Source organism: Oreochromis aureus, linkage group 6 (assembly GCF_013358895.1).
Source record: "Oreochromis aureus strain Israel breed Guangdong linkage group 6, ZZ_aureus, whole genome shotgun sequence".
Lineage (NCBI taxonomy): Eukaryota > Metazoa > Chordata > Actinopteri > Cichliformes > Cichlidae > Oreochromis > Oreochromis aureus.
In genome coordinates, this window is record NC_052947.1 from 16,593,542 (window position 1) to 16,616,288 (window position 22,747).

The following is a 22,747-nucleotide window of genomic DNA, read 5'->3' on the forward strand; positions in this document are numbered from 1 at the left end:
ACCTTAGCCAAGTATCATGAGTCTTGCAATTTCACACAGACCCAGTTTTCCTCCACAGCAACACCAGGAAAACAGCCAAGTTTGCCACTTTCCAGATGGAGGCTAGGCTTTTGAATAATGACTAGCTCTAAAAGTTGCATTTGAATCTCTGTGCTACAGTGTTTACAAAAGTGCTGATCCCTACACCGGTGCTGAAGTCACAATACGCACAGTAAACTTTCTCACACATCAATCTCAAGAACACATTTACGCCTCATTTGAATATGGATTTCTGTAAGGAGAAACTATTTTCACATCAGTTCGCGTTAAAATTACCAGAACTATTTCTTCTCTCACATTTTTTTTTTAGGTATTTGAATATTTCTCACTTCTCCAAACATTCTGCTGTCAGGTGTGTACATGCACTGCACATATACTGTAGGTGGACAGCAGAAAAATGCGCACCGAGCTTGTGTACACAGCTCGAAGATGAGCTTCTTTCCCTTCATTTCTATCAAGGCGATTCTCCTCTTCCAGTCACTGCTCTCTCTCACACAAACACACATATGCGCACACTCACTCACACACACACACACAGAGGCACACTCAGTGCACATCTTTGTAGCGGCTCCTTCCTCAAATAGAAAATGTGCACTAAAACATGACAGCACTGGCGGCTAGTCTCCGAGAGCAGCCCCACTCTCTCTGGCCTAGATTCTTTCAAATCCGCTCTGGAAGTGCCTGCGTCCTCAGCTGCACTGCCAGCCCGCCAGAGAGTGAGTGAGCAAGCCATCTGGCTGCACAGCACATCAAATCCCAATCTGTGTTAATTTGAGTGTTATGGGCCATTGTTTATTTTTGAAAAAAAAAAAAAAAAGAAAGACAGAGAGAGAAAGAGAGAAAAAGCTCACTCGCAGGATTAATAACCCTTTTGTAGTTAATTGAGTGCTTTCCCCAAAGTTTTTGCACCATGCCAGACACGCTGCAGGTCACTGCTGAAAATTAGATGCGTCTAACCTGGCGACATAAAGATTTTATATAGCTACGAGACAATAATACCTCGTAGACTGTGCACAAATGAAGCTAATTCATAAATGGAGCATTTTTATAAATAAAAAACGACACTATCTAGGCCAGTAATCACGCTGAGCAGATAAAAGTAATTTTGCATTTGTTTCTACCACCTGGTGAAAACATTTGGACTCCCATAGGCGCTCCTTGATGTTTATTGTTTTTTTATTCAGATCCCAAATAACAGTCACCGGCAGCTACTCTTCCACAGGTTTTTTTCTTCTTCTTTTTAAATCCCTCTGCATTAAAATGCTTTGATAAACACATTGCATTTCCATGTTGAAGACCAGATAGACAGATAATTTTCTTGAGGAGTCCGTGGCTTGTAAGTGCAACACAGCTACTCGCTAAACAAGTAGTTGAAGCCATGTCTCTTTTTCTTTGTCCCCCCCCTCCTTCCTCTCCCTCTCTCTTTCGCTTTTTTTTTTATCTCTCTCTCTCTCACACACACACACACACACACACACACACACACACACACACGCACATGCCACCCACCCTGACACATGGTGTGTTATGCAATGGGTGATGCCTAATTACCACTGACATCGCGGAGACTGTTCACTGCGAAATTAATCATGACACAGGCGTCAGCTTTTGATTTTTTTTTTCTTCGCCAAGTGCTCCGAGTTCGTACCAGCCGATGTAATTAATAAACCAAATGCACACAAATACTGATTAGACGCTGACACTGATGTCTTAATAATAACGAGGCGCCTTAAAAACTAATGTCAGGTGAGAGATGAGGAGAACAGTGAGTGCGGAGAGACAGAGAAATTGAAACTAATTATTTTCCAACTATTAGGATGAGGTTGTTTTCACTTTGAGGGGCTGTGGGCACGGAGAGGGAAATAATATAAGAGATCATGTGTAACAAGGGTGCACGAGTGTATCTCCACACAAATTCCAAACAGCTGTGAGCCCACAGTAGCTCATAGAAGGCTAGAGAGCTATTTATAAACGCGGCATTGTACTGGAAAGAGCTTACAGTATATTCAGCCATGCATAACATAAACAGTTGCTTTTCAGTTAGCAGAAAAACCTCGCTGTTACTTTATTATTACAAATAGATGAACTGAGACTCCAGAAACGCAGCCCACCCATATCTGGCATAATTAATGTGACATGCAGCTCATCAGAGCACAAACCTCTCTACGAGAGCCGGTTGCTCATTTCAAGAGGTTTTTGCTGCCTCGGTGGCAAATGATTACAAGCCAAGCAGTTTGGGACGAGACGCAGGCTAATTGATTTGACATCTCACTTTTTTGTTGTTTACCTCTCATACAGACGTCCTTTTTTTTCCCTTTATTTTTTTTTTTCATTTGTGTGGCTGCGATTAGCTTTGATCTTCCACTGGCTTCAAAGTGTAATGTCTCGGAGTTGTTCATTTGGAAAACACAAAGAAAACTTGTTTCCCATTTGAGACACGACTAAAGAGAACAGTGCACGGCTTTTGCTTTAGGTCTGTCTGATGTGTCTTATGTTTTTCCAGCAAAGTGCACCATTAAGCTATTTTAGACCATTTCAACTTTAAATCTTTGCTTCAGCTATTCTCCAAAGCCTCAGCTCCCGTCTGCTCTCAAGCTCAGGTGCGTCACTGAGTGCACCTGGAAGAGCAGAGTTTGGACCTTAGAGTACTGAGAGATACTCTCAGAGCTTATTTTCCTTTTTTATTTAACATTTATCCTTTGTATTTTTTTCCCAGTGCATTTTTATATTGTTTTGTGTGATAGCAGAGAAAGTAAGACTAGGGTAAAAAAAAAAAAGTAAAACAGAAAAAGCCCTCACCCTGACTTAAACAATGTAGGCTGGAGTTATATGGTAAGTGACACGAACCAGGTAGGTCAGGATGCCCGTTTTCTTTTGATTGAATTATTATAAACAATTTTTTCCTGTCTATACACGACATACGTATCATGGGCATAGCATGGAAACTTTGGGCTTTTTTAAAAGATTTCTTTGAGCTGTTCTACTTCCAGTGTGGAATGGCCGCCCAACCAGTCACAGCAGATGGCCCCGCCCCTCCTTGAGCCTGGTTCTGCTGGAGGTTTCTTCCTGTTAAAAGGGAGTTTTTCCTTTTCACTGTCGCCAGAGTGCTTGCTCATAGGGGTCATATGATTGTTGATTTTTTTCTCTGTATGTATTATTGTAAGGTCTACCTTACAATATAAAGCACCTTGAGGTGACTGTTGTTTTGATTTGCGTTGTGAAAATAAAACTGAATTGAACTGTACAACATACATACACACATACATTTAACAACTTTAACTAACAAGAATTGGTACACAAATCTGAATTTGTTTTAGATTATCTCTAATCGGCACAGGATCAACTCTTTTGTGTGCTAAAGGCTCTACAATGTCTATTAACTTGACAATGCCAAGTTCTATTAATTTCTCGTTAGTTTCTCTTTGCCAGCATAAAAATGTATTTGTTTGACAGCAATCTTTGGATTGAGCAACACATGAACAATGAGAAATGACAAGGAAATCAATGAAAATCTAAGAAGGAAAATTGTTTGCCAAAGTCTGGACCATAATTGTCACCCTGAGATGAAAGGGAAATTGGTTATGATGTTCAGGAGCAACCCACCAAGGCTCAAGCCTACAGGAACACCAGCATTACTGTCCCTTTTTGATATGTGACAAATCAAGAGCTAAACAGTTGACACTTGTACATGGTTGGGTGTTCCAGCAAGACAATAATCCCTAACTTACATAAAAACTGGTTTTGGAATGGACAAAGCAGGCTAAGCAGCTTCTCAAAGCTCAACTTTACCCATATTGAACATTTGTGGACTACCAACAAATTTAAATGAACTCTACAGATTCTGCCAAGCAGAGTGTTCAAAGATTCACTGTAAATTATGCAAAAGCTTGTTGAAGCAAGTTTTAAATCACCATGGACTTAGAGGATGGCGACCGCGAAAGAAGCCCACATGCCGAGCCAAATACCTTCTTGAGAAAAGTTTCATGGTCAGACAAAGTTTGAGCTATTTTGCCACACTGAGAGGTGTGTTTGAAGGAGGCTTTCAAACCTAAGAACACTACCAGCTGTGAAGTATGGCGGTGGTAGCATCATGCTCTCGGGTTGTTTTGCTGGCAGTGGCATTGATACATTTCACAAAACAAATGGAATAATGAAGAAAGAGGACTTTACCTCAAATCAATGGCTAAGTGTTGAAACTTTGATACATTTGGTTGTTCCAACACGACAATGATACCAAACACAAATCAGAACTGGTTTTGGAACTGGATAAAGCAGGTTATCCCCCCCCACCCAATGCCCCAACATCAACCCTTAAAAGCTGAGATTTAAGGACATATTAGTAGAGATGTATGTGTATATTTGAGCCTGCGTGGATTAGAGAAAATCCAAAATAAATTCTAGATCTATGATCTATTTGTACAATAATTCCACCTTGGAGAAAGAACGATTGAAAGAAATCATTGAAACCCCCAAATTACAATGGTAATTCATGCCCATAATAGGTGGATGTAAACGTCTGACCACAGATATAACACACTTATACTTTGAGCGCTTTCTACTACAAGCCTCATTCACCAAATCACACAAGTGCTTCTATTTAACATTGCCATAAAAGATGCCTTGATGAGGAGCCAGAGACCTTCAGTTTGGTAGATGACAACTTTCTCAGGTGCAGTATGGAAGCACAATAAAGGCAATCAGTGTGGCTTTTGCCCAAAACGTCTTTGGAATTCACCAAAAATTCGTCTGTGTTTGACCCTAAGTGTATCATTACACACTTCCACTGTCCTGGTGAAGGTGCATGTGGAAATCCAAATATGATGAGTCAAGTCAAGTGGCTTTATTGTCTTTTCAACCATGTACAGTGGTACAGTACACAGTGAAACGAAACCATGGCGCTACATATAACAGACAATCAACACAGGACTACATAAAGTGCATCACAGTCACTTCTGATTGTGGTTGCTCGATTCTACCTGCATCTGAGGAAAAGAACAACACAGAACGCACAGGGAAAAAATAGCAGGGGAAAGAAGTTTGTAAATAGGCCAGAACGTGTTTGCACAAAGTATCAGCACAGAGCCATATGTGCGAACACATGCGCACACAAACAGAAAAACATATGACAGTCACAAGAGACCCGCCGTTAACATACAGCACAGTTGTTTCCATATGCAAAGGCCAGATTCTTAGATCAAAGTTTTTAAGCGGGATCCGCTTTGATTCACTGTGTAGATTTGTTTAGAAATGTGTTTTATCCTCTGGTGAAACTACAGGCATCTAGGGACATGTGTGTCGTACGTGACAGACAGAGCAGCAGAAGGTAACCTTTACAAATGACACACAAACAGCTAGACAGTGCATCAGAGTAAAGGTGGCTCCTCTAATCCTCTCTCCTCCTGTTGTCTGGTTTCTTTTGTCTACTGTATCACTACATTACATCCCAGGCAGAGTGACACACTGAGCTCGGCCATTTCTTTGGCTACTGTTCTGATGTTCTGTTTGCTTCAGGGCTTTACCCGCCTCACTCCTTCCACTCAAGACAGCAGCAAAGAAAGAACCACTACAGTAATGCCTGTGTGTTAGCACTGTGATAAGTGTGTTGACACTTTGCTTTAGGTAATTTAATCTATATCTTTATACAAACGGCACTGCTTACACAGTAAATTGCCTATAATAATATATCTACAGTGGGTATTAAGATGATTTTCATAATCAATCTCAGAACAAAACCACCTGTGTTGTATCATTATGTTCTGCAGAAGTTACACACCCTTAATATCTGCACACCCTCTACAGACAAAATAACAGTTGGTATAATACAAAGGCCAACTCAATTTCAACTTTATTTTATATTTCCATTTTATCTAATATGTATCGGGATATTTATATATTAGAGATATTTGTATTATTAGACCTATTTTGTAATGTTTTGTACAATTTAATATTGGCGCTTTAACTTGTTCGTTACTGGTCTTATGGTTTTGGAGCAACTGTGACCACATAATTTCCTCTGGGATTAGTAAAGTATTCTATTCTGATCACTCCAACAACCCAATAGTGTTGCAGCAGACACAGGCTGGAAAAATACTAAAGCACTGCCTGTACAATACTGGGAGAAGTAGTGTAAAGAATATCTGAAAGTCCATCCAGAGTATTGGATAAATAGGTTTGTGTCCTGTGTGGACCAAAAGAAGCTTTTTAGTTTTTATTTGTATTTTCTTATTAATTTTAAGTTTGGAAAGGTTTAGAAAGGATCATTGTTTGGGTTAAAAAAAAAAAAAAAAGGATCATTTTGCAACACAATTCACAACCAGTCCAGAAAGTATATCTTGTTGTTAAGATACCAAGCTCTGACATCTTAACAACAACTGCCTCTGGTGCTGTTGGTCAACAGGGAAACTTTGCTAGTGCTGGCAAAGAAAGAGAAAGGGGTGAAGGTGTGTTCAGGGGCAGTGAGAGAGAAGAAAAGGTGGAAGTGTGGAGGGGAGAGGAGGGGCTTTAAATGTGGGGACTCTGAGTTGTAAAGAGAGAGAGCTGACTGATATGATGGAGCCAAGGAAGGTTGATATGTTGTGTGTGCCAGGTGGAAGAGAAGTAAGTCCACAAGCATCAGAGGTGGATTCCAGCCCATAAAGTTGGTCAAGATAGGGCTCTGCGATATGACCAAAATCTCATATCCCGATATAAGGCATTTCTCATCGCCATAACTATATATATCACAAAATAGTACATTTTCTGTAAATTCTGTGAATCTCAGGCAACTCGACTTGTGTGAAGTGTTTTCAGCTGGGCGTTGTGTGCCTGGAGTCGAGTGTTTTGACCGATGCATGAAACGATATATTTTCATATATAAGTTGTAACGGCTGACATTTTCTTTGTAGTATTTGGTGTGGGGAAACGCCTGTTCTAACGTTTGAGTCTAAGGTTTATTTTGAGCACCTGACGGCTTCTCATCCGTAAACTCTCTCCATACTCTTTCACGTGATTCTTGTGTAGGTGGTTGAAGAGGTTTGCCATGTTTGAGTCTGAGGTGGGGACCAGTTTGTGCCATAATTTGCATAGTACAGTTTTCTGGTCCGCTTCAGACTTTTCATAACTAAACCATGTCCGTGCTACAGAGGTAACCCCTTGTTTAGGAATAAGGGCCTCGGTTTGTTTTGACTGGTCCTTCTGTTTGGAGCTACCTGGTTCTGCCTCATCTTCACTGGCCATGCTGGTATCCTCTGTGCCTGCATCCATGTGGTGACCATGCAAACGATGAAAAAATGTTGCCGTAAACTGTGTATTTTGTGACACCATGAAACAAACGACAGCATTTAAATTAAATTAAAATTAAATGTTTTAATTTAGTCATCTGATATATTTCGTCATATCACACAGCCTTAGGTCAAGATGACCTGCTGAAGTAGAAAGAAAGCTGATTTAAGTGACTTTAAATGTGACACGGTTTTATATGCCAGACAGACTGGTCTGTACAATTCAGAAACTGTTGCTCTGCTGGAAGTTTCCCACACAACCATGGATTTTTTTCAGCAATGGTCTGAAAAAGAGAAAATATCCAGCGAGCGCGGCAGCGAGAATGCCTTGTTGATGCCAGAGAATGGCCGGACTGCTTTAAGCTGATAGCTTCAACAATAGAAAAGTCTTGATCTCTGATCAGTCTCATTTAGATAGCAGGGTCAAAGTATGGCAGACATGAGGTCCCTTAGTACCATCATCTCAGACTGGTTTCTTGAACATGACAAAGATTTTACAGTCACCAGATCTCAATCCAACAGAACAACTTTGAGATGTGGTGTAACAGGAGATTCTCATAATGTGCAGAAGCAGTGTGACGCTATCATGCCAATATGAACCAAACGTTTCCAGAACTTTGTTGAATCTATCCCACGAAGAATTAAAGGCAGTTCTGAAAATGGGGTCCAAGCTGATACCTGATAGGTGCAATAAAAAAAGGTCTGTGGTGAGTATATTTTACAGCTACAAACAAAAACTGCCAAATTCATAAGGTGTTAACGCATGCATACCTTTATTGCTTAGCATCTTTTATTGCACATCTGCAAAACAATGTCATATTTTATATACATCTCCAATCTCCAATTAGAAAACGTGTCAAATTTATTGCGCAACAGAATCAAGTGATAATTCAACACCAAAGCATACTCGGATGTACACATTGCAATCTGGGCATTTGCTCTTAAAGCTCACTCTACCTTGGCATCTAAATGCTGCGGGAGGTGGGGGGAGGGGAGGTTGGGTGGGGTGGGAGTGGTGGGTGCAAGCAGGCACCAGGAATATGAATTCATAATGTACTTGACACAGTTTTGTTGAACAACACATTATTTAGTGATAATTTTCTGCATGTTAATAATCTGATCTGAAGTCAGGCTGTAGCCTATACGCCGTGTTCCCACTGAATATGTATTTCTGACCACACTGAGGGTAAACATGTTATTTAATCATCGCCGTGTTGTCTGTCATCATTGCTTAAGTAGGGTGAACAAACCCCAGGTGTTGTACACATAGTACGAGAGACTTTTCTGTAGGGAGGCTGGCTGAACATGCTCGGGATTTAAACGATACGTGCCATCCGTGCAGTCAGGCAACTTAAGGTGAACTGTGATCTGTGTCAAAACGTGGAGCTGGAAGGTAGCTTTATTTCTGCTGTGTTATAACAGACACAGTAAGGTTTTGCATAACATGCTATTTACTTGTAATAGCATTCTATCTATCTATCTATCTATCTTAGAATCAGTAAAATATGCCTTTATTTTAAATAAGTGTAAATTTTCACACCCATACAGTCACACTTGAATGATTCAGTATGTAATTATACCCTTGGGTGAATTAATTAATATCTTGCCAAGTTGGTTGTGTAACTCTTCAACTTTGCATTTATTCAAATGTTTGCAGTGCGGGGATATGATTTCTGTTAAATGAACTATTTCAGGAACTGGTCAACTTTGATTACCAGGTGAAAGTTAAATCTAATTAGCTGCCTCTAAATGTTTAACTACACACGATAACTGTGAATAAAAGTATCAATCGTCTTTGAAAAGCATGAATCCCTATAAAGTTAGCAAATAAATTTTCGCTTTTTTTTCTTTCTCTCTTGCATTTGCTCCATAAACTCTCTTTATTGTTATGAAATGTAAAAGAGTTCATTCCCAATGTTAATTCACATTTATTAACATTTGCAGTAGCCCAAGGCTAATTTTTTTCACATGCTGCCTACACTGACCATGGCTGCAGAGTTCAGATACAAAAACATGCTAGTTCCCATAACAACCCCATTTAAAATTCAATGGTATGTATGCCCGTGTCTGACCTTCATAGGCTTATCATCCAACTGTGAGGTTATTCAGTCTGCGAGCCAGATACGACAGCATGTACTCCTCATCTTGAAATCTGCATCGGCCAAAGTAAAGAACGGATTTTTCATCCAATCATATTAGTTATAAGAAACTTACTATGGCAAGTAGACATGTCTAATGAACTGTGAGCTACTAGACAGTGCCTGACCGCTTTCTCCTTGCCTTACAGTCTGCTACCACACAAACACTGAGCTGCACCTGACTGGTTGATTGCCTCTCAAGGGCTGTCTGCTTCAAACCAAACTAACACGGGGAGCTGTTTGCAAACTTTTTCATGTAATCCAGCAAAATGTGCTTTTTAAAAAACATCTAAAACAAGACAAGAGCCATGCAGCTGCTGAATATCTTTTCCTATTTGGGAAATCTTTTGATGATCAGAGGTACAGGTTAAGGGAAACACTCCTGTATACAGTCACCTACCCCTCAACTTTATGCAGATGAGAAGTTGTCAACTTTCTGCTCTGTTGCTACCAGATGACATTGAACAAACGGACATAATACATGGAAACATGACGGATGCTGTGAACACAATCATAATGACTGCACAGAGGCAAGAAATGTAGCTTAAGTGTTAAATGTTAGGTGAATAGTCACCCTTTAGTTTATAGTAATGAAAAGAAATTGCATTTCCCCTCACCTCAGCTTTATTTTTTATTGTTTCTAAGCTCACTTGAGGTGGCGGTGGTGGTGGTCTTGCAGCCAAAAACTGCATTGCTTTGGTTCACCCTCAGGAATCTTATTAGCAGTTAAAAGTCAGCTGTTTTCAGTGGAAACGCTCTGTTAAATCTAATTAACAGCACAAGAAAACAGGTGGAGAAAACTTGCAACTATCTGGTGAGCAGAGCTGCAGCTAAAGAGCCACGTATTTCCCTCAGGGGTTGGTGGAGACTAAAGCAGAGCCAAAAGGAGAGTCAGTGCTTGCATTTATCGAATATTCAAAGACAACTTCTGTGTGAAAAAGGCTTTTGAATCCGGGATGTAAAAATGCCAAGCTCGATCAAACACTTGTCTGATGGACTTCTTGGACATAAAGTCAACACATCATCATTTCGACCCATGAAGTCAGAGTTGTGAAAAAAAAAAAAAAGGTGGTAATGGAATAGTTTAGTAACTGGTGGAGCGACTGCATTATCGCTTTATCTGCGAATGGATGACCCTCAAGAAAAACTGAACTGAAACAATAAGCGGATTGGGGGAGGGTGTCGGTGATGGACTTCTTCTCTGATTAAAAACTACATCTGTAATTACCACACGATGGGGACAGGGTCTTCTGCTGAGTTGACGAGTGTTTTGTTTCAGAGTTAACATGCTCCAATTCACCTGTCCCCAGGAGGCGCAGCATCCACTTCTCTGTTTTGCAGCCGGGCCTTTCAGCTCCTGGAGTTGTCTGCTATGTGTCTAAACTGGAGTGGAAGCCTGCTCCTAATCATGGCAATCACTCATCTGAGAGGACCCCTACACACACACAGACACACATGCACACCCTCCCCCCAATCACTTCAAAACACAGCTTTTTTTAAACTCCCATATATGTACAGTGTTTTCAGGCTATTGCGATTATCATTGATTTGTCTAAAATGACAGTGCTTGGAAGCTCAGAGAGATTCAAGGGGGCTCCCTTCAATTTCTACCAATGAGGGAGCCAATTATTACTGATTTCATATCAGCCGTGTTCTGCTGTCAGTCTGCAAATTCTTAGGACTTTGTCACTGTGGAAGGAAAATCTGTGGTGCAAAGCTAAATTAGATTTGCCCATGATGTGTTTGACTGGCACCCATTATGCGCAATGGACAAGTGGGAGCTGCATGAATGGGTGTGGGAAACATTGCTTATATCTCAATTCTGCTGCGCTTTTTTTCTGTTTTTGTGAAGCAGGTCCCCATTCATGGGTGATTAACAGGCAGATCAGGGAGGCGGGCAGTGTTGCTTGGTTGGCTTTGACTAATCTAACTGCTGCTGCCTGGCTTGGGAAATGGCTACAGGCTGGTATGGAGTATCCAGACAAGCAACGAAGAGAAACGCTGGAACTGCTGTATAAAGTGCCACCCTCACAGTCAAAACCCCTACACACTGCCTGTTATGCAGTCAAATAAATAAAAAAAACCCTACAAAGTGTGATTGACAACTCCACAGATTAAACTGATTATTGGATGTTGCTGGAGTAAAACCAAAGTCAACACCATGAGATGTGGGTCGTGAAATGTAAACAGCAGCTTAATCCAGATGACAGAGTCACAAATGACGAACCCGAGAACATTTATTTAGTTAGTTTTTACGTTCGAGTGAAGGCACCTATGGACGTTAACCATGCACTGCAATCATCTCATCACCGAATGTCAGGTGCGACATGCCAGCGAGACAGCGTGAACACGCAGTGACCAGATGGACACGGATGTGTCACCATCAGGGATGAGTGGATGTCTTGCACTTCATTTTAAAAGAAAGAAGGTGTCCGAATGTCCACACTCAGATAGGAAACATTCTGTGACTTTTATTATTATTTTCTTCTTTATGAAGACAGATGATGTGGAGAGAGAGCTACAGGTCAACACGCAAAAGCAGAAAGTGTGCATTTGGATTCATTAGAGATTAGAGGGGTTTTTTAGTTTGACATGGACGGAATCAAGTGACAGCTTGACCACTCTGTAATTTGTTTCTGAACAGCAGCTCCACCTAGTGGGGGGCAGCCGTCGCGCTCTCACCGACTTGATTGCAGTCTTCTCTCAGCACTCGCGAGGGTCTTATTAGCTCCACGTTCACTGTGGACGAGGAGGGGAGGAGGGGTCGTGCGGGGAAAGCACCTGAAATACTTTCTTGTGGTCTAAAATTGCTATGCGTGACCGTGACGGGATCTCCGAAGTGTCAGTTGGCAGAAATGACTAATATTGAAAAGTCACAAATGAGAAAGAGAGAGAGAGAAAATATAACGTAACAAAACTTGCAAGACTTCAACAGACAAAAAAAAAGAAGAAGAAGAAAAAATGAAATCACGAAAGCCTTACTGTCGCCATCACACGAGTTTCTTTCACACAGCTCGGTGCCCTATTTCCAGACGGCTCCGTCTACCTGCGCTCCGAGCCCCTCCCTCCCCCTCTGCCACTCTCTCTCTCTCTCTCTCTCTCCTCCCCCCCCCCACCTCCACCACCTCCCTCCTCCTCGGAGTTTGTGTTGCACTCGTTGCAGTAGGAGGGTCCATGTGCACAGAATGACGTCGCTCTGACTGCAAGTCCGACTCGACTCCTTCGTTTGTTTTTATTACTCTTCTTCTTCTTCTGTTTTTTTTTTTCTTTTCTTTTCCAGAATCGTCAATCTTGGAAAAAAAATTTTTTCTTACGGCCATAATGTGAGTGTGATTATCCGTCGCTGCCGTCCGACCCATCGCTGTCGTTTCGTCCTGTCAGGAGCAGCGGCTCGCTGTTGAGGATTACTAGTGATAATACGCAGTAGACTTCTCCGGTGTGTCTATCTGTCAAACTGGCAACAATGTATTGGAAAGAGTAGAGGGGTGAGGAGGTGGGGGGCGGAGAGCACGTTGGTTGATATTTATTGACTTTGCTTCTTTTTTTTTTTGCGTTTTTCTTTTTCTGTCCTCTGGATTATCGCTGCCCAGCAACACAGCCACCTGACAACTCTGAATGTCGTAATTAAGGTAAGGACGGACGGAACCCTGTGTTTTGACTGTACATTTTTAATTCAAGGTGATAATGAAAGCAAGCCCCCCTCGCAGTTGGAGTCGGGAGAACTGGATACTTACGGACACTGGCCTTGGTGCTGTGGAGGAGAAATCTAATAACTTTTAACCGGGACCGTTAGCCTCTCCCCTCCGTGTCTGCTCCTTAATAAAAGTGGCCAAGAAGTTTATGCACTTTAGGAAATCGCCACCGTGATTTAGAGCAGCGTTCGTGGATTTAAGGTGCATGCGCTCACCTGTCTGCGGAGAGTGAGATACATATATATATATATATATATATATATATAGGGCTGTCAAATTCTGTCTAAAAGAAGTGGCTTAAATAATTCATACTTTGATTGTAGTGCACGTAATCATTCAAAAGCAATACATGCGAGTTTTAAAGCAAAAAGAAAGAAAAAAGGAGTGAAAAACGGAAACAATATAGTAGACGGACGGGCTTTTGGCTTCTTTTTTCATCTACTTTTTGTATTCTGCGCACACGCAAAATGCAGACTTGTGCATGTCCTGCAAAGGCAGAGCGATCGCGGCAGGACAACAAGGAGGGGAATTATGAGTCTGACAGCTGTTCGGGGTGGTTTTTTTCTTTCTTTTCTTTTTTTACTTTCAAAGTCTCTGCACATGTGCACAGGACAGCCTGTCTTTTTTTGCAGACAGCAACACTTTAACGCCGATATCTCGGCCGCTCGCTGCGAGCCCTTCGCGGACTTGCACCGTTGCATGCAAAATAAATAGCTTGAACATTAACCCCAAATCAGCCAGAAATGAATGCACTCTGTTGTGTTTTATCGTCCGATTGTTGCCAGTGATGTTAAATCGTTTTTAGCACACAGGGAAGCCGCTCCGGCCGCCTAAAACAACAATTCAAGTTGTGTCGCAGCAATGTTGTGGCTGCATGAGCGATAACTATTGAGTGACAGCTTTCGGGCCAATCCATGAATGGGGCCTGATGAAGCTGCTGGATTTCTGGCCGAGCTGGCCAATAGAGACGCAGTAGAGGTGGGAATTAAAAAAAAAAAAAAAGCCCAGGCGACGTCACGTACAGATAAATTAACCCTTGTGGTCTGGGTTTCTTTAAGTTATCGCTGCATTCCCTGTAGTGCGCCGATAAGGGGTTTGAATCATGTGAGAGGGAAATACTGTACAGATTTATTTTGGACTTTATTAGATTTAACTTGTTTTCAAAAAAATATGAGATACTTTAATGTTAAAAAATGTTGCCCGTGTAAATAAAACAATCAAACAGAGGCTTCACACTCAGAAATTTTTCAGTTCCTCCACTTTTTTTTTTTTTTTTTGCCTTGTTAGGTTTCACTTAAGTGCAACTTTTTATAAGCTATATACAGGAGGCTGATTAGATTTTAAAGGGAAATAAAATTGCATAATCCTGAATATGTAACGTAATCTTACGTAGTCTCTTTATCAGAAAGTAAATACTCTTAAAAACCTTTGCCAACTATTGCAGCTCGACTGACCCTTTTTTTGTTTGTTTTTTGTCTGTTTGCCATGTTTACTAGGTAACTCAATGAGCCAGCAATGGAGACCAAAAGATACCAAAGTTTCTTTGATGGAAAGGACACAGAGAACAGATGGCCTCAGGTCCCTGGCACTATGGAGTACTGCTGCAGTACAGAGGATTCAAGTCTGACTGGCAGTGATATCCTGATGGACATAGTTAATGTCAACTGCCCTGCTGGAAGCCCGGCCACCGACTGCAAAGACAACAATACAAAAAAGCAGGAGCAGCCAATGCTGCAGCTCAGCCAGAACCAGCCATTTGTTCTCCCACACTTCAACAACTCACTCCTTGGTCATAAGCAGGAAATGGACTCCAAAGAGCTTTCCAAGACTGTGGCTGAGTCTATGGGCCTGTATATGAATGCTGCCAGGGAGGCAGATTTTGCTTTTAACCAGCAGGGAGCCAATACCAGCCCAGGAAAGCTGTATCCAGCATGTGGACGGCCTTTAGAGGAGAACCAATGTGGTCCCACAAAGAGCCCCAAATTGAAGCCGTTTGGTTTCCAGCAGCCTAGCGCGACTCCCAGAGAATGCACCGCGGGGACCCCGGTTAGCTCAGCATCTATGCTGGCCTCTTCTCTTTCCTGCAGTCCCCAAACCTCCAGTGCCATTTCCAGCCCTGGAGGCAGCAACAATATGGTGTCGTCTACCACCAGTCCTCCTACGTGCTTTGCGCCTCTGTGCTCGTCTGTCAGTAGCCCTGTCAGCCAGACTTCGTGTGCTGCAACTCTAGCCAACATCAAGCGCAGGAATTCAGTCACATGTAGCCCTGTGGAGTCCAGCACCGTGGGCTCACCGCCGCTCACCAGCCCGCTCAATGTCATGAGGTCTCCCATGTCCAGTCCTCAGAGCATGAGTAGTGTGAGATCCCCTCCATCCTGCAGCACTACATGTAACATTAGGTCCTCTGTCTCAAGCCCAACAGCTGGCAGCTGCTCTGGCAACACCACCAACAACTGCAACACAGCAATGCCCTCCATCTCCAGTCCGGCCACAGCAGGCACCATGACTGTCAGCAGCCCACAGAACCCCTCCTCTGCCGGGTTTCCTGTGTCCAGTCCTGCTGACGGACTGGGTCTGGTGCAGAATGACACCAACAGCCCGGAAGCAGCAGGGCTGACCAGAGAAACGGACTTCAAGAATTTCGAGTTCCCTAAAGTAGAGATGGTAGACGGGGAGGTGTTCAACGTCGGATTAGATCAGATGGGGATGGTTAAGTACATAAAGAACGAGCCTGGGACTGACTTCAGGAGCATGTGTTTAGGCAGCTCCAAATGTAACGCGAGCAGCACGCCCTTTATCACACAGATTAAGAGTGAGCCAAACAAAAGTGAGGGATGTATGAATCACCAGCCCTACGGTGAGCAGTCACCATCGATTGGCCTCTTCCCTGCGTCTGAGACCACTTATCTGTCCCTGAGGAATAACATTGATGAATACAGTCTTTCTGGTATCTTAGGACCCCCTGTCTCCTCTGTGAATGGGAACTATGAGTCTGATGTGTTCTCCAACAATGTCCTGTCTAAAGGGGTTAAGCAGGAATCCACTGATGGCAGCTATTACCAAGAGAATAACAGCATGTCCACATCCGCCATTGTTGGAGTTAATTCCGGTGGACACTCATTCCATTACCAGATTGGAGCGCAAGGAACAATGTCTTTCACGCGGCACGATATGAGGGACCAGACCAACCCTTTGTTGAATCTAATTTCACCCGTAACGGCGTTAATGGAGTCGTGGAAATCTCACCCGGGCATGTCCCAGGGGTCTCTCGCAGCCAGAGGTGAAGGATATCCGGGTCAGAACTGCATCTCGGACGGCATGTCGAGGTAAGGAAGAAGAAGGTGTATTTAGGCAGTCTCTGTGTGTGCCTGTTTAGTGTAAATATCAAATCATGTTTGGGTTTTTTTTCTCTTCAGTGTACCTGTATAATAGTATGTCTCTCCAGGGTCTCCCATAGATGGAGAGCCAGTTTTTTGTTTAGTTTTTTTTGTAATGGGACTCCTGTTGCACAGGGGATTTAGGGCGTTTGCTTTGAGAAGTGCAAAATAATAACAACAACAACAGGGCTTGGGAAAGGCAGCGGGATGCTGGCTGGGGGAACAGGAATTAAAGGACAGGGTCCAGGTCATTGTTGTAGCAGCAAGTGACCACAACATCATCGTCTCTCTTATTACAGGCCTGTGTTCTACTGTAAAACAGAGGCAAAGTTTGCTTCTTATCAGGGGCCTGTGTGTATGTACAACAACAAAATTTATTGGTCTGTTATCAGAAGGTCTGGCTGAGACCTTGTGTAATGCAAATATCTGCTTTTATGGGCCCTAGGCCTTTGGCAGCATTATAAATTATGAATGATTGATCACAGGCTTTGGTTGCCAAACTGATGAAATAAACAGTTGATTTTTGTGAGGGTGGTGGGGGGGGGGGGGGGCTGGAACAAAACAAACAGGCCGAAGGGGGAAAAAAATCTATAACAGCCGCCAATCTGACATAGTGGAACTTTGACACAATTGTTGTGGTTCCAGTGTATTCTAATGTCCCGGCTGCATGTGAAGGAGGTGAATTATCAGCACGATTAATAATAGTGAATGCCACAGCCGTAAGCCATAAAACACACGGTTGTGTTGCTGAAAATACATCGCTACATTCGCCTAACAGTGACGGATGCTGCTGTTTATTTACAGTAAATCAAAGAATGGTTTGTGGTATATGGAGAATTTGCACGTATTATAAATGTTTTTAAATAACAGCGAGTGCCTCCTAGTGCTTTATAAAATACACTTTGCTATAATCTATTTATGCTTGGGGATGTCATAAATTCACAGTTTTTATGAGCTCGAGCAAAGACGCACTAAACAAAACCATAAATGACTTCCTGCTTACTTGGATCGCTTTTGATAAAAGTCAGACGCTTGCTGTAAGATAAGTGCAGCGCTGTATCCGAGCCTCCGCTGGGATTTTGATGTACATTGCTTTGCTATGTTTGACTGACCATGCCAAGTCCAAGCTGAGCTCGGGCCGAGATGTTGCACAGAACCCCGTAATGGACATGTATTAGATCAAAAGTTTTCTTGATTGATTTAATTTAAAAAAAACAAACAAAAAAACTCTGCAGATCTTTTTTTTTAATTTCTCTGCCGTTTTCCATCATTTTCTTCAGCTCAGTTACTATCATTCAGATTGGAGGGATATTATTTTAGAAAAAGCCGGCATAATAAAGCTCTTGATCACTGGATATTCAATTAGGTCATCACTAGAAGTATGATTTACTGCAGAATAGAAATGTAATCTATATAATTGCTACTGCTTCTAAGGGGTTGATTGTTGTGTTTAGAATTTACCTTAAAAAGAGAGGTGTCAAACACGAGGTGTGCGGGCCAGAACAGGCCCGTGAAAGGGTCCGCCGGAAGTGAAAATCGTGGAGAAGGAGAGCAGCAATTTTCAGTGCACTTTGCACCAGGAAGTATTCTGTCTGCAGGTCATTAAGATAGACTCATGTTATGGGAGTGATTGTCTGGACTGTTAATTTCATCTGAGACAAAGATCTGAAACATCATCGGTTTTACAGCCTGCTTACTGACAAAGACGTTACCCTTAGCCAGCCATACGTCTTCAGGGGAAGGTGGTTAAGGCAAAGAGCCGTGCCGAGGCGCTGGTGTTTTGTTTCTAATGACTGTAAACAGAATGATGTGAAAAACAGAAAAAACGTTGAAATTGCAATTAAATTTCTTAAGATTCCTTAAAATTCTGCTCATCTTCTGTTGTGTAAACGGATGGTTCATTAAACATGAATAGTTTGTCAATGCACGCTGAAAGAAATGTAACACTTACATCAAATTCAGCTGCATGTGGTCTGTGATCTACGATGGGTTTGACACCCCTGAATTAAAGGTTTATGTACTTATAATAACCATTATTCAGTGACACAAGATAACCAGATGAATTCCTTTTAACCTTGTTCACACCTCACAAAAAATTCTTTTGTCTTGGTGTCATTTTTGTTCTTTTATGTGTTAAACCTATATAGCAAGCACTCTGTGCTCTGTGCCTGCCCCTGTGTGTATCTGTGACAGTGTTTATTTCTTCTGCATCTAAAACATTTGGCCTGATTATCATATCAAAATTACACGCTTTCTCCCGTTTGACGCGCTTTTCAGCTTCATACGTACACACTTGTCTAGAAAGTAGATACTGCGTCTGCTTGTTTGTGCATGTGCTATAACAAGGCTTGCAGCTCCGAGGAGACTGATACAGCCCCGTTACCTTGGAGGCGACCCATATGGCAGGAGCCAAAGCGATGTTGACGGGATCACTGCCACCTTGGTCCTAATGAGATCCAGCTTAGCCCTAATGTCAGACAGGATGACAGTAAGAGGTGGGCCACATGGCAGGCAGTCAGGCAGACAGGGAAGCAGACAGATGCAAATATACATGTGTACATACAATACATGCACACACACACACACACATGCATACTGTATACATATATATATGCATTAGGCAGAAGGCAAGACTGCTTTTTTTCTTCAGAGGTTACTGCCTTCTTTCAGTTTCCTGTTGTACTACTGGTGCTGTATTGATTGACAGCTATACTTAGGCATAAACACAGGCTTAGTGTATCCTGCCTGAAATTTGAAAGAGCACTGCAGGAAAATCTGTGGTACTGTCCAGCTTTGGACTGACTGCATGGTACCCGGGCCCAATATTTCATAGGCAAAAATGTTACGTAACCATTAAAAAGCACAACTAAAACTCTTTGATCCGCTGAAGCCTTGGATGACAGAGTGTTAAATCCCTTGGCTCTTTTTTTCTCACTTTGGTTTCCTCTGTAAATGGTTTTAATTAAAAATGGCTGCTCATCTGAGCAGTCTGGATTACTTTGTGCAAAATGTTTTAACTTAGATTCAGAGCAGAGGAGGAAGGGGGGAAAAAGGAGTCGTGGAATATTTGTATTTATGTGATGTTTAATTTAAACCTAATGCTAGGATAAAGTAGAAAGCCAGAATGGAATATCACATGTTATTAGAAGCTTGAATGCAGAGATGTTCATTTAATATATGTGTTATAAATGTATCATTTCTGTATTTATTTGATTTTTTTGAGGAAAAAAAATAGAGTGCGCTGCAGTTTTGAAGATATATAAATATGGTAATGATCATAAAATGACCTACATTAGGGCTCTGGATTATGTTTGCTCACAGCCTAAATCTCCAAATCTCTTTTCACCCTATTTAGGGCATTTTTGTGTTGGTTTTCACAGCAATTTTGCACCACATAGAATTTCTCTAAAACTTGTCAGTGCTAACCTTATAATTTCATAATCCGACAACTCGAAGCCAACAATGCTTTTTTCAATTTAAATAAGCCCTGGCTGAAACTTGTAGCTTTCAGCCCAGCAACAGGAAAAGTTGCCCAGCGCTGACAGACACTTTCATTTGTTTTAAACTCGCAGCCGGTTTCTATAGATTGAACGAAAGCCCGTCGTGAAGAGGCACCAGATTCGAGCAAGGAGAAGGCTTCACGCTGGACTCTGGCCAACTCTCAATGTTCTGCAGAGGGATGAAAAGGCATACTCCTGAGAGCGCGCTAATAAGGCTTTAATTGTATGTTCCTCCACTAAATTAATGGATGGAAATGATTTGATTAATTCAGACACTGCTGGATACTAATATCCAATTAAACCCCAACACCAGGCATGCACAGGGGCTCCCGGTGCATTATGGGTTCCTGACTATGAAGCGGACAGCTGTTTCTTTGGGTTGTGGAAAAGGACGTTACAGGTGAAGGTGCTGGGGAATGGCTCTCACGTGTCTGCCCAGCAGACATAACAGTGTGGCAGAGATATTGTCTTTTGTTGCGCTCAAGCGTTTTAATTATATGCACTCTCATGTGTGCCGGTGAATATTTAATTATATTGTAGTAATTAAGTGAAGACTATGATCATTTAATTGTGCTGGATATCATTTAAACCACTTATTCTGGCAAACTTCAAGGAGCAAGTTCAGATTTCTGCAGTATTAGTGTTGCTCTTCTTCTATTGTGTAATAAAATGTAATGAATGTCAGGCTGCTTTAGAAAAACTCTCTTAATCTTGAGTGTGTACGAGTTCTTGTTAACTACGTCTCAAGTGCAGCCCTGATACTCATCGAGCGTGAGTGCTGTTTTATGCGCTCGTGAGCAAGATGAGATTTATCATATTTATATATGTATATATGGAACTAGCACATAATAGCATAGAACTTTTTAACTAATACACTGGGTTTAGCTTTATGAGGATTGAAGATATCATGTTGCCATGCAGATTTTAGTTGTCACATGTATACAAAAACTATTAATAAATAAATAAAAAACAAACTAGATCTAAAACTATAACTCCATGTCAAAATAATAGATATTTGGTGGTTTAGGAAGAGACTGTGTAACCAGCTGTTAACAGCCCACTATTAAGGGGCTCTCAAAGGATGTTGGGAAAAGGATACGCGCTATTTATTTAGAAGAAAATGAAGCTACATTACGTAAAACCAATTTAGTCAAAATGCGTTAGCCACAGCGTTGGCACGGCATACAGAATAATCCTTAAATAAAAAGACAGGTAGACAGCCTATGCTTCTACAATCGAGTTACACGTCTTTTAAATGAAGTTAAATGCTGCACGTAAAAAAAAGTAAAGTACAGTACGCTAAAATGCACAAGCACATCCGTGTACGGGGCTTTCTGTCTTCTTGGCTTCAGTGCAGCATTTAACTAAACCAGTCCTGCCGAGCACTCCTCACATTGAGCACAGAATAAAGTAAGGACAGAGAGTAGTCTAAATAGGTTTAGATTTTCAGCCTGTGAATCGTATTAATAAAATAAAGCAGTGGGATACCGCGGCTTGTAGATGCAAACTGGATTTTCAGTGTAATAGGATTTGTTAAGTTAAATCAACTTTAAATGTAGATCTCACAAATATAAATCCACACAGTGTTTGTCAAGCCCACAGAGTGTTATTGCCTGAACCATACTTTTCGTGACCTCATCATACGTATTTAAATTTTTATCCCCTTTTATTTTGAATTGATGTAAAAACAGATGCATTGAAATGCAATAAAAAAAGATTAATGTCTAGAAAAAAATGAAAAAAACAAACAAAACGTGTGCAGAAACACACAAGTTAATGAACACACACACAGACCACAAGGATCCAGTTCTTTCAGTTCTTTTCTGTCTTCTGGGTAGCCCAGCACTGGTTGGTGTGGGTGGATTGGAGGCTGTGTAAAGCAGAGTCGAAAGGCAGCATTCAAGGTATGAATAGTAAGAGCTTGTCCAAGTGGTGAATTCAGCTGTCTACAGTTCTTAAAGTCTAAAAATGTATCCTTAAAAGTGACGGTAAAAGCTCTCCGTGAGGCGTTTCGGCTCAGGAAAACCTGTAAAGAGCAGTGAAAATGTATTTTATGGAACTTACAAGTTCGTACAACTATGAATGTACATATTTTATGTATAGTAACCTGTGTTTGTGATGTTGTTGGCCTTTTCTCTGTGTAATAGTTAACCATTTTATGGGCTTATGCTTGGAAACAGTTTTGTTCTTTTCAAAACAGAATTTCAGTATTGCAGATATCCTCAGTTCAGTCAGATGTTCATGGTGTTGTTTGGCCATGGTGTTGTTTGGCCAGTGTGTTCACTTAGGTTATAAGACAATGAGTGTAAGTTTTGAATAATCAACACCAAGCTTTTCCTGATTGATTGGTATCACTCGAGCAATTGGATCACAGTTATCTAAGCATTTTGAGGACATTAAATTATCACCAACTTGACTTGGCAGTAGTGTTTGCAATTTTAGTACCATCACAGCCAACTATTGCTGTGCTGCAGTTGCTCTCAGCTATTAACTGTCCCTGGTGTGGTCTTTCAGGCTGTGTGAACCATGTTTACAGCAGCAGCAGCAGCAGCAGCAGCAGCGGGTCACTCTTTTCCACAAAAAACTGATAGACCAACTGGTTTCTCAGGAGCAGTGAGCAGACATATAAAGTAATCCACTAGTAAGTATAGCTGCTGAATAGTCACATATCTCGTTGGGTGTGGCTGTATACCCGAACAGAGCTAAAAGGGCGTAAATGTTGAGATTTCTCATATCAAACAA

The 22,747-nt window shown here is 41.6% G+C and overlaps 1 protein-coding gene across 2 annotated transcripts in view; it reads left to right on the forward strand.

Annotated features, from left to right (window-relative positions):
* The first annotated feature begins 12,607 nt into the window (after positions 1 to 12,607).
* The window catches only part of nr3c2 (nuclear receptor subfamily 3, group C, member 2), an 89,730-nt gene continuing 79,590 nt past the window's right edge, over positions 12,608 to 22,747 (forward strand). The window contains exons 1-2 of one of the 2 annotated variants that reach the window (XM_039613465.1): positions 12,608 to 13,065; positions 14,625 to 16,454. In XM_039613465.1, coding sequence (XP_039469399.1) covers positions 14,644 to 16,454 — 1,811 coding nt within the window. In that variant the 5' untranslated portion in view covers positions 12,608 to 13,065; positions 14,625 to 14,643. Of the gene's footprint in view, positions 13,066 to 14,624; positions 16,455 to 22,747 lie in introns of those variants that run through there. The other variant, XM_039613466.1, reaches the window with a different exon arrangement.